Source organism: Erpetoichthys calabaricus, chromosome 10, assembly GCF_900747795.2.
Source record: "Erpetoichthys calabaricus chromosome 10, fErpCal1.3, whole genome shotgun sequence".
Lineage (NCBI taxonomy): Eukaryota > Metazoa > Chordata > Cladistia > Polypteriformes > Polypteridae > Erpetoichthys > Erpetoichthys calabaricus.
In genome coordinates, this window is record NC_041403.2 from 152,131,937 (window position 1) to 152,144,759 (window position 12,823).

Below are 12,823 nucleotides of genomic sequence, written 5' to 3' on the forward strand. Positions count from 1 at the left end.
CCTTTGACATTACCATTCGTTTCTGTTCATGTATTTATTTTCTGTCTTCTCATTAATCCATTTGTTGAATTCTGTAATCCAGTCACGAGGAGCTGGAGTCTCTCCCAGCAGCACTGGAGCCAACCTTACATTTCAGGGTACGCCAACTCACAACCCTTTTATCATTCTGTCTGGGCTGTGTGAGGAAACTGGGGGGAAAAAAAGGCATGAAAGCATGCAAAGACTGCACCACGTCATGCCATCAATTAAACAAATCATTTTGATGAGAACTTCTTCCATCCATCCATTTTCTAAATTTCCTTAATTCAATTACAGGTCCATCTAGATCTAGAACTTGTCCTGGAAGCCTCAGGTATTGGGCAGAGTCACTTTTGTCTTGACTTTTTGTCATGCTTTTCTGTGGGATTGGACCAGACAGGCTAGCCTTCGCTCCCCAAGCACATCAAAGAGCCCTGGGCACCCATGACCCTGTCGTCGATTCCCCTGTTGTCCTTCCTTGGAGCACTTTTGGTAGGTACTAACCACTGCTTACTGGGAACACCCCACAGGACTTGTCATTTAGGAAATGCTCTGACCCAGTCTCTTAGCCTTCACAATTTGGTCCTTGTCAAAAGTTGCTCTCATCCTTGTCCATTGTTCCTGCTTCCAACATATGACCTTCTAGAACTGACTGTGCATTTGCTGCCTAATACATCCCACCCTTTGACAGGTGCCATTGTCACAAGATAATCCATGTCATCTGTTTTAGTGGTTTTAATATTGTGTCTGATTGGTGTATGGAGATTACTGGATTCCTAATCTCCGCTCTATTTGTGATCACGATTTCTGCATCTTGTTCAAAGATTGAAGTTTATAATTGGATTGCCCTTTGGGGTTGATCGATCTGTGTGCCTATTGGTGCTCTTTTGAGTGTTTTAGAGTTATGGAGCCTTTTGAAAACCAATCTCTTCATAAAGGTGCTTTGTCTGCACTTTACAGCCAGAGGTTTATGGTTATCCTCTCCCTGTATGTTGGGACTTACTGGTTTGGGGCCAATTTCCCATTTTGAGGGCTGGAGCTTCCCCTGAAGCCAGCAGATGAAATCTGGGACTTGGCTGAGTCAATAATACAATAAGTACAGGCAAATATATGTGTTATTATGTACACCCTAAATTAGGGTGGCCTACACTAATTCAGACTTTTTTAAATAGAGTTTTTTTTTTATTTTAATGTAGCATTCCTCTTATTAGGGGTGACATGGTGGCGCAGTGATAGTTCTGCTGCCTCGCAGTAAGGAGACCTGGGTTCGCTTCCTAGGTCCTCCCTGCGAGGAGTTTGCATGTTCTCCCCGTGTCTGCGTGGGTTTCCTCCCACAGTCCAAAGACATGCATGTTAGGTGGATTGGCGATGCTAAATTGTCCCTAGTGTGTGCTTGGTGTGTAGGTGTGTCTGTGTGTGTGTCCTGTGGTGGGCTGGTGCCCTGCCCGGGGTTTGTTTCCTGCCTTGTGCCCTGTGCTGGCTGGGATTGGCTCCAGCAGAACCCCGTGACCCTGTGTTAGGATATAGCGGGTTGGAAAATGACTGACTGACTGATTCCTCTTATTTTGAATTCCTTAGTTTATTTATTTGAATTAATATACTTAATAATTAATAGTTTCTTTGAGACTGTTCTTTTTAGCTTTTAGATGCTGTTCTTGCTCCAGGTGTGGCAGTAGCATAACATCTTTTATAACGTGACAGGCTTCAAATGAAACCCTTATCTTAGACACAGTGGACATGTCACCACTTAGGTGACACGACTGTCAGTCCTAAATGACTGTACAATATCCGTCTGTCTACTCACTTTGATGTTCGTCGGTTATGCCAACACTGGCATCACACATTTAGCTCTTTCCACGAAGTTCCTTCAAGGAGTATTCAGAAAGGGATGATCGCAACGTAATAAACTTCAGTCATTTAACGTTGACTCGTTGACGCGCCGCACTATCCGGTCTACATGTGGACGCGGAACTTTCTTCAATGTCGTCCTCGTGGCTGTTGGGGAACATTTTGCGGCGGGACAGCAAACGCATGTTATGAGAAGGGCGAGTGTTAGAAACTGAGCGGCGTCTGCGGAACGGGTGACATGCGGGAGAGCTTTTGAGACGCTGGAGCATTCAGAAGAGACCTGAGTCATTTGGCCAGCTAAGTTCTGTTCGATACACACGTCTAGGTTTCTTTTATTTGTAAGAAGCATGAAACTTTTCTTATTTGCAATGGTGATGGACAGGTTGACAGAGGAGATTAGACCGGAGTCCCCGTGGACTATGATGTTTGCGGGGTGACATTGTCATCTGTAGCGAGAATAGGGAGCAGGTCGAGGAGACCCTGGAGAGGTGGAGATATGCTCTAGAGAGGAGAGGAATGAAGGTCAATAGGATCAAGACAATGCATATGTGCGAATGAGAGGGAGGTCAGGGGAATGGTGAGGATGCGTGGAATAGAGTTGGCGAAGGTGGATGAGTTTAAATACTTGGGATCAACAGTGCAGAGTAACGGGGATTGTGGAAGAAAGAGAGGTGAAAAAGAGTGCAGGCAGGCAGGACGGATGGCTGGAGAAGAGTGTCAGGAGTGATTTCTGACAGATTGGTACCCACAAGAGTGAAAGGGAAGGTAGGGAGAGCAACTATGGTATATGGAATAGAGACGGTGGCACTGACCAGAAAGCAGGAGACAGAGCTGGAGGTGGCAGAGTTAAAGATGTTAAGATTTGCATTGAGTGTGACGAGGATGGACAGGATTAGAAATGAGGGCATCAGAGGGTCCGCTCAGGTATGACGGTTTGGAGACAAAGTCAGAGTGGCGTTGGTTTGGACATGTGCAGAGGAGAGATGCGGAGTATATTGAGAAATTGGATGTTAGGGATAGAGCTGCCAGGCAGGAGGAAAAGAGGAAGCCCTAAGAGAAAGTCTATGGATGTGGTGAGAGAGAAGATGCATGTGGTGGATGTGACAGATCAAGATGCAGAGGACAGGAAGATAAGGGAAAAAAAAAACAAAAAAAAAAAACGATCCGCCGTGGCAACCCCTAAAGGGAGCAGCCGAAAGATGAACATTAGGACACCTGGTTCGATCGTGTAGTCCTACACTTTTAGGGAATGGACTGAACTACCTTAAGATTTTATTATTTGCAACTACAGTTTTGAATAAAAAAAAAATACACGTTCATTTTATGCAGAATAACCAAACTAAATTTATTTGAGGGTCGTGACGCTGCGTGTCAACGCTTTTGAATTGTCATAGTGGGATTACCGCTGCTGATTTGCCACTTGCGGTTGCAGCGATTTTTATAATGATCATGTTTAAATCATTTAAAATGCATCTCACATTTTTGTGAATAGGGGTGAAAAATAAATCCTTTTCAGTTCTGTATTATTAATGGCAAATGTTTTTTTGAATGTTTGAACGCAAGTTTTCTCAGCAGACGGGGGCCGCATTACGTTTCTTCACATCTTGAACTGGGCTGTTTTGGCCGCAGGGTATCGGATGCCCTTTGGAGATTTTGACTGTAAGGATCAGTCGTCCCATGTGAAAGCCACTCTCTCTCTGATATTTTATTTGCTGTGAGAACTATGCTTGGAATTTTTACTTAGGGGTTTGACGAGCTGATGTTCAGTCTAAATATCCTATCATTCGAGCTGAGCCACTAATGAGATCTGCGTATGCTCCAGTTACAGAAAGAAAGAAAGAAAGAAAGAAAGAAAGAAAGAAAGAAAGAAAGAAAGAAAGAAAGAAAGAAAGAGAATCGCATTTAGTAGTGTGCCCATAAAAGCCGTGCTTCTGGAATTTTTTGACAGAGTGTTTGAGCGTTTTATGAGTCATTCATTACATATGTTAATTCGCAGAAACTCACAAACGACGCATAAGCCAAAATATATAAACAATACTGAAAATTATTTACATCACATAAAATCTGATGCAGCACTTTGATTGATAGTTTGCGTCATGTGGATCTAGGATGTAGATTTGTGCATATTTGCGTTGTTGATTTGTTTCAGGGTGCACTGTTCCAATGCGATGCAGTATTTGTGCACATATGCGAAAGCAGTATGGTCCATTGCCTTTTGGTGGCCTGATATTTACTAAAAGCAAATGAACTATTGTAGGATCTAATGCAGTTCATAAAGTTTTTACTTTTAGGTACATCGTTAGTTAGAAGCTTTAGTTGAGCTTTGCGTTTTTGGAGTCGAGACATTTTTTTCTTTTAGAAATATGGATAAGTAATAAGGAGTATTGCACTCACTGTTAATATGGAGCCTTTTCTGCGGGTTGAACGGTTAATAGTGCCTTATGGTAATGAGATCCACCTATGCTGCATAGCCGTCTATTTTGTTGTTTCTTTCGTGTTCGTGTGTTTGTTCCTGTTATCATTTCCTTTTCGTTTTGTACCCGTGACCGTGTATTCATGACTTGTTTCTTTCTCAGCATGCGAAATATGGATAAGTAATAAGGAGGATCGCAGTCACTGTTAATATGTTTCTTTTTCTGCAGTTGAACGGTTAATAGTGCTTTATTGTAAGGAGATCCACCAATGCTGACACCTATGCTGTCTAGTGTGAAGGTGCTGACGTTCACTTTAGAATATGTGGCTTTGGGTGTGACTTCTTATGGATGTGTGTGTGTGTGTGGGGGGGGGGGGGGGGGGGTGAGGATTGTTGTCGCGCGAGCGTCTTCTTTCTTTTTGTGTTCCTGTGTCTTGTTGAATCCCCCTCTTTGTGTGTGTCCCGTCCCTTGCTTGTAGGGTCTGTGGGGTGGTTTTGTGTTCTTTTTTTTGTGTTCCATGGGCTTGTTGAATCCCCCTCTTGGTGTGTGTCCCGTCCGGTGCCTGTAGGGGGGGGGGGGGGGTGCCTTGCTGTTGTGCGCGAGCCTCTTTTTTTTTTTTTTTTTTTTTTTTTTGGGTCTAGTTTCGTGTGCAATGTGTTTCGTGCTTTACTTGCGTTTGAATACTTTTTTATGTGCCTTTTCCTTTTTTCAGTGCTCGTTGCGCCTCATTTCTCCATTTTTCCTGTGCTCACTCCTTTTTTCTGTGGTCTTGTCCGCCTCTCGCGGCCCCTCATCCGCCTCTCTCGCCCTCTTTTGTCCGCCTTTCTCGGCTCCTCAGCCGACTCTCGCGGACTCTTTTTGCGCCTGCGCAGTACGTCTTTTTGCAGCTACGGCCCATTGCCGGATGTGCCTGCGTCCATCATCCGGTTTAGCATTCTCGGTTAGTAATATGGATAATGGAAACTTGTGTTTTTTGACATTTAAAGAAAAATGCTAACAATTTGTTAAATGTACTTCTGTTCAATATCTGTGTCTGAAGATGAGCAAATCTATGGTCAGGCTGAGTTATAACTATGACTGGGTCAGGAGTATTAGAGGACCTGCTCACAAATGCTTTTCAACATTGTTGAATGCTGAACTGTATTCTATAAACAGGACATTGACGTGACGGTTTGTGCCACCCTTTTGTGCCAGATTGTATGAAATGGACTGGCTATGACGATATGCAAACTGTCTAGAATGTTCTGTCTAAGTTGCCCCAGCACAAGTCTCTCAGGGCACTTCATCGTGATTGGAGTGAGTGCCACCGGTCTGTAGTCATTCGGAGTGGGACCAACTGTCACACTGAGCCGTTTCTTAATTTGCACGCATTCTGATGGAGGTGACTCTCCTTAAGTAAGTTTTTTCTCAGAGAGTCTTGCTGACAGCCATTGACATGTAGGGAGTGGATAATAACACTACACTAAAAGAGAGTTAAACTTTGAAGCAACTAAATAATAATTACATATGCAGCTGTTACAGTGACTCATGTTAGGTTGATTGCTAAGTAGCAGTATGTGTCAGCTATGAAAGAGGCCTGGTAATCAGCACTTTGATGTATGTGTTTTCAAAGTCACATAAGGCAGCTAAAAGAATTCAAATAGCTGGTGCATCACTAACTGACATTATAAAACCTGTTACTTGTGTTGGAGAAACGGTCTCAGAAATAATGACAGCACGTGGACAAACTGCATTGGCAATGAGAAACTGTGGTCACACAATAAAGGTCTCTGACAGGAACATTTGGGCACTTCATCAGATAGTCACTTCTTCTTCTATTTTCAGCTACTCCCGTTAAGGGTCGCCACAGTGGATCATCTTCTTCCATATCTTCCTGTCCTCTGCATCCTGCTCTGTCACACCCATTACCTGCATGTCCTCTCTCACCACCACATCCATAAACCTTCTCTTAGGCCTTCCTCTTCTCCTCTTATCCGGCAGCTCTATCCTTAGCACCCTTCTCTCATTATACCCAGCATCTCTCCTCTGCACATGTCCAAACCAACGCAATCTCAGCTCTCTGACTTTGTCTCCTAACCGTCCAACATGAGCCGATCCTCTGATGTACTCCTTTCTAATCCTAAATGCCAGAAAAGTGTAGTCTTTAAGACATTTGAATAAGCACCTCTGTCTCAATAAAAACGGTGCATCGTGAGGTTCCCAAAGCAGGAGTTTATGGCAGGTCAGCCACTCAGAAACTGATTATACCAAAGTTAAATAATGAACTCTTTTAAGGCTAATTATTTTTTTTTTACCCTTTGTCTCAGGGCAGAATATTTTTTCCAAAAAACTCAGTATTCTAAAAAGAGTACAAAGCTATGGTTTCACACATAAATCAACGTAACACAGAGTGATTTTTGTCATAAATAAATATTTTATGTTTCATGAGCCTCAACAGGATGTAAATTCACATACTTATTGCATATATGTTTGTCTCATCACTCGTAAGATAAAAGGCACTTTTTGGGAAAAAAAAAACTGCTGAAAGTAGTCAAGTGGCTGGTAATTCGTAGTGTCCACGTTTGATGAAGTCCAGTAGGTAGCTTACCTCCTATGGATCGATGTCTCTGTATTCCTCCCAGGGCACCTCAGCTACACAAGCGTGCTCAGCACTACAATCAGCTGATGCAGGTACCTGACTTTGGTTTTAATCTCCAGATCACTTGTATCAAAATCGGATTTCTATAAGTCAGAGTCCGATTCAGCAATAATACTTAAAAAATAATATGCACAGAGTATTTTGCTTTACGCATTCGTTTCGCTTTCTCACCCGATGTCGATGCCATTCTAGACGTTGTTTACTCTATCCTACTCACACACATGGACGGATTCAACGTCAAGTCAATGAGTCTAACAGTCCTCCTAGCAAAGAGGGTCTGCCTATATCATAACGGTGAGTTTTTATCAACGATTACACCTTTTATCGCCTTTAGTCGACATCTGTCCTAAAAGAGTTAAAGATGAGAAACCCCGATGTAAGGAGCACAAAACCTGAACCCCGAGCAATGAGGGGGGAAAAAAGATCATATGGCCCGACAAGTCATTTTTCGCTCTGTTTCCTACAAACAGAAAAAGCCTTAGGGTGATTTCAACCCACAATGTCTGTTAACTACTGCTGAACATGGTTGGATGCCCCAGTGGAATGATCAGCCCTTACTTGAACGTCATCAGGTCGGTAGATTTCTCTGTATGGTTGTTTAACGGCCAAGGTGTGAAATTCCATTTTACAGGACCGAGTGCAACTTATGACACAAACACTGTTCCCTCATGATGATTACATTCTTCAGGATGGTAGTGTGCCCACATGCAAACTTCCAAACTAATTCAACAGTAGTTTCATGACCACCAGGATGAACTCCGACCCGTTCCATTGCCAGCCAGGAAACCAGACCTAAACATTATTGAACCTTTAAGGCCCCTTCACACTGGAGTGTTGGTGTTTTTCCAGCTTTGTAATGTTAATTTGCAAGCATTTTTTCAGGCCATTTTCAGTGAAAATATGATTGGCATCATTTCCTTTTTTTACTTCCTCATATACGAAGTATAGGGAAAGTATTGTAATTGTCCAAAAATTCGATGTCAGGATTTTGATGAATCTCGACGTTTTAGACCTCCCAGAGTCCGAAAATACCATTTTTGGAAGTGTGTGTGTATGTAAACCCAATAAATTGAGTACACTTTCACTTGGGTCAACCAAATTTTAGGTAGTGGTATTAGGTAAAAAACGTAGATTTCTGTCAACTTTTGGGCTATTTCCATTAACCGGAAGTGGTACTTTACCTTTTATTGATACAGCTGAAGAGTCCGACTTATTTGATTTTACTTTAATAATAGTTGTTCAGTATATTATTAGTTTGATTTGATTTGTTGTTGATGGTTCTTTAATGTACATAATATAAAAATATAATCATTGTCTTGCGGTTTACTCCTCAAATATCCATCTCCATATCTGAGTATACGAGAAAGTCTAGTGGAGACCACTCCCGATTTTTTTTATCTTATGGATTGTAAGGTGTTCAAGTGTTGTGAGGAGACTGTTGGGTCTCCAGATTGTCTACTATGACTTTAGTGCTTTTCCTGGTGATTAGAGTACAGAAGAGCAGGTGTTGTCAGCGTCGTAATCGCAGATATTGTGTTCACCCTATTCTACAACGAAGGGAGGCTACGAGACAATTCATTATACTCACAATGCAATAGTGTTTTTTTATTCTCCCCACTGAGGTGTAAAATAGAATCTGAACATATAAGGTAAAGAATCGTTACTCAAATGTTAAAAGTAAATATGACTATACACCAGTCTTTCTCGCATATATCCTATCAGTTGTTTTAAATAGATAACTCAAATGTGCTCATGTGCCACAATTCAAAACACACAAATGAAACAGTGCCCTCTTGTGTCCAGTCTTAAAAGTACAGTTGACTTTAAAACGTCTGGATAGAGTGATTTGAACAAAGCGAAATTCAGGCAATAGTCAAGTATGCTGACTATGATGCTTCATTAAGTACTGCGTGGTGAACTAAATGTGGTTGTGTGGGGACACAGCAGCTAGAAAATAATTTCAGTTTTTAAAAATATATTTGTTTTAGGCTGTCACACCACTGTTACCATAAATACTTGCATGTAAGTCGGGTCTTGAAACCCGAAAAATCGATCATAAAATCAGACCCTGACTTATACGCCCGTTCAAAAATGCGACAGTTACATTTTTTTTTTTTTCATCTTCTTGCCTCCTTCAATCACGCCCCAGTTTCTCAGACACATCGAATTTTGTTGCAGCAGCGCAGTTACCAATTTCTTTCGCCACTTCCACGACTTTTAATTTAAAACCAGCTTCCTTCGTAGATAAGGGATGCTCTTGCAATGAAGGTGTATGAGGGTGTGAGATGTAAAAAACACAAATCAGTGCAAACTTTGCTTCGGAATAGTTTGGGTATCACCGTGTGGTCACGTAGGCACAATAACGCAGTAACGCGGTTACTGTCTCAGGTGGGTGTTAATATATTGTAATTTCTTAGACCAATAGTGTGAGTTTTCTACATTCGACTTATACGACCGACATTATAAAATACCATAAATTATACGGTAAAATCAAGCCCCAACTTATCTGCGGGTATATATGCAGGGTTATATAATAGGGTTATGCTACTAAAACTGAACCAAGAGGTCACTGCTTTGCTTTTTAAAGGTTACACATGACTGGCTAAAATACAGGAAAACATTAAGATAAATTTCAAAAAGTGGCCTATATGGGGGGAGTGATCATACACGCCTGTCAGCTATATAATTTACTGTATTTTATGTTGGAGCTTCCTCTAATTGATGCCACCTAAAGATTAAAAAAAAATACAGCCAAGTAATATACAACTACAAGCTGAGATATTCAGTAATATGCCTGCTACATTAATAAAGATAAATCTTCCTTTAGATTATTTTTTTTCTCAACACTAACAGAAAAGGACCATCCCTTTATTGTTGCTGATAGTCGCCTCATTAAGTCTATTTTTCACAACTGTAAGTGATATTAAAGATCTGGCGGATAGTTAGTTTGCCAGTTTACAAGCTGTGCTTTTGGGGTGGAGAGAAAATGTATCCGTGATCCATGCAAGCTCCCTTTTTCAAAAAATATCGGCCATTTTGCAGAAAAGCATAATATGATATTGTCAAACCAGCATAATCCAATTCAGAGTCATGAGGGTACAGAAGAGCCCACCCTCCACAGCAAGGCAGCTGTGAGCCCAGGACGGGACACCAGTCCATCCCAGTTACGTTGACATCCAGCCTCGCACAGAGTCATTGCTGTTATCTTAACCTGTATGTGTTTGGGGCTGTAAAGCAGCAGCACTGCCCACTGTACTGCGGTATTCAAGTATGGAGTCATTTCTACATTTGTGGCTTCATCTCGCTTGCTGAACAAATGGTGTTCAAAGTGTAGGTGCTGCTGATTATTATTATTTTTTTAACAACTTGAAGTCTTGTTTGTACAAAACAGTTCTTAAGTACTTTGTAATGTGGTCATCCCTAAGGATGTTTTCTAAGTTACATCTTTACCAAGTTCTCTTTAACACCTGTCTTTGCTTATTATAATTATGTTTCACTTGTGAGTTTCCTCCAGAGGTACTCACTTAATGTTATGTTACTTTCCTTGTTTTAGGAATGTTGCTGTCTCCATCACAAATATGACATCTCTGCCATGCCTTTCCTTATCAAGAGGCAGATGGCTGTTACGGCCTGTGTGGAAGCGGAGATTTTTCACAGCGTATAAAACTCAGGCTTCCAAAGTGACTGTGGAAACTGACAATTTCAAACACCAACAAGCTGATCGGCCTACTTTTAAAGATTTTTTAAACAAGCTTCATTCAGAGAAGAACGCAACCTCAGTTAGGCATGATGACATTGAAGAAGCTCATCCATATATCAATGAAGACTCAGAAATGGGATCTAAGAGGAAAGGTCAGTGTGCAGAGTGGATAGTAGTTGTGCAAGGATCTTTCAAAGGTTCATGCTGGCTGTTTCCTTCATAAATATTTTCTGAAACTTGACATCTGGCCTTGGAAATTCCATGGTCAAGTATAAGGGGTATTGTACTGCTGCAGCACAATATGCTAACAAGTAGTGGCTAATGTTCGTACCAAGCCATTTAATCATATGAACGCTTTTCTATCCAATACTTGTGCACTCTACCAAACAGTTCTTCTTAACTCAATGATAACTGCTTTGTACAGTTGTGCTTGAAAGTTTGTGAGCCCTTTAGAATTTTCTATATTTCTGCATAAACATGACCTAAAACATCATCAGATTTTCACTCAAGTCCTAAAAGTACATAAAGAGAAATCAGTTAAACAAATGAGACAAAAATATTATACTTCGTCATTTATTTATTGAGGAAAATGATGGAATATTACATATTTGTGAGTGGCAAAAGTATGTGAACCTCTAGGATTAGCAGTTAGTTTGAAGGTGACATTCAAGTCTGGTGTTTTCAATCAATGGGATGACAATCAGGTGTGAGTGGGCACCCTGTGTTATTTAAAGAACAGGGATCTATCAAAGTCTGCTCTTCACTACACGTATGTGGAAGTGTATCATGGCACGAACAAAGGAGAATTCTGAGGACCTCGGAAAAAGAGTTTTTGATGCTCATCAGGCTGAAAAAGGTTAAAAAAACCATCTCTAAAGAGTTCGGACTCCACCAATCCACAGACAGATTGTGTACAAATGGAGGAAATTCAAGACCATTGTTACCCTCCCCAGGAGTGGTCAACCAACAAAGATCACTCCAAGAGCAAGGTGTGTAATAGTCGGCGATGTCACAAAGGACCCCAGGGTAACTTCTAAGCAACTGAAGGCCTCTCTCACATTGGCTAATGTTCATGTTCATGAGTCCACCATCAGGAGAACACTCAACACCAATGGTGTGCATGGCAGGGTTGCAAAGAGAAAGCCACTGCTCTCCAAAAAAAACATTGCTGCTCGTCTGCAGTTTGCTAAAGATCACGTGGACAAACCAGAAGGCTATTGGAAGAATGTTTTGTGGACGGATGAGACCAAAATAGAACTTTTTGGTTTAAATGAAAAGCGTTATGTTTGGAGAAAGGAAAACACTGCATTCCAGCATAAGAACCTTATCCCATCTGTGAAACATGGTGGTGGTAGTATCATGGTTTGGGCCTGTTTTGCTGCATCTGGGCCAGGATGGCTTGCCTTCATTGATGGAACAATGAATTCTGAAGTATACCAGAGAATTCTAAAGGAAAATGTCAGGACATCTGTCCATGAAATGAATCTCAAGAGAAGGTGGGTCATGCAGCAAGACAACGACCCTAAGCACAAGTTGTTCTACCAAAGAATGGTTAAAGAAGAGTAAAGTGAATGTTTTGGAATGGCCAAGTCAAAGTCCTGACCTGAATCCAATTGGAATGTTGTGGAAGGACCTGAAGCGAGCAGTTAATGTGAGGAAACCCACCAACATCCCAGAGTTGAAGCTGTTCTGTACAGAGGAATGGGCTCAAATTCCTCCAAGCCGGTGTGCAGGACTGATCAACAGTTACCAGAAACGTTTAGTTGCAGTTATTGCTGCAAAGGGGGTTCACACCAGATACTGAAAGCAGAGGTTCACATACTTTTGCCACTCACAAATATGTAATATTCCATCATTTTCCTTAATAAATAAATGACAGAGTATAATATTTTTGTCTCATTTGCTTAACTGGTTTCTCTTTATCTACTTTTAGGACTTGAGTGAAAATCTGATGATGTTTTAGGTCATATTTATGCAGAAATATAGATAATTCTGCATAAAGGGTTCACAAACTTTAAAGCACAACTGTATTTCTGGGCATTTAATATGTATCTTGATTTTTCTAAGTCTCTTAGTGATAAGAGATCTGATAAAGAAGTCAAGTATTTAATACTGTATGAATTATTTATACATTTGCTAAAGGAAGCACTGTTCTTGATAATTAGCATAATATAGGGAGATTCACTTGAAAGAGGCCCGGAATAT

General features: G+C 41.1%; 1 protein-coding gene across 2 annotated transcripts in view; it reads left to right on the forward strand.

Annotated features, from left to right (window-relative positions):
• Positions 1-2,024: 2,024 nt before the first annotated feature.
• The window catches only part of cdk5rap1 (CDK5 regulatory subunit associated protein 1), a 49,938-nt gene continuing 39,139 nt past the window's right edge, over positions 2,025-12,823 (forward strand). Inside the window, exons 1-2 of one of the 2 annotated variants that reach the window (XM_051932569.1) lie at positions 2,025-2,204; positions 10,472-10,770. In XM_051932569.1, the coding sequence (XP_051788529.1) occupies positions 10,497-10,770 (274 nt within the window). In that variant the 5' untranslated portion in view covers positions 2,025-2,204; positions 10,472-10,496. Of the gene's footprint in view, positions 2,205-10,471; positions 10,771-12,823 lie in introns of those variants that run through there. The other variant, XM_051932570.1, reaches the window with a different exon arrangement.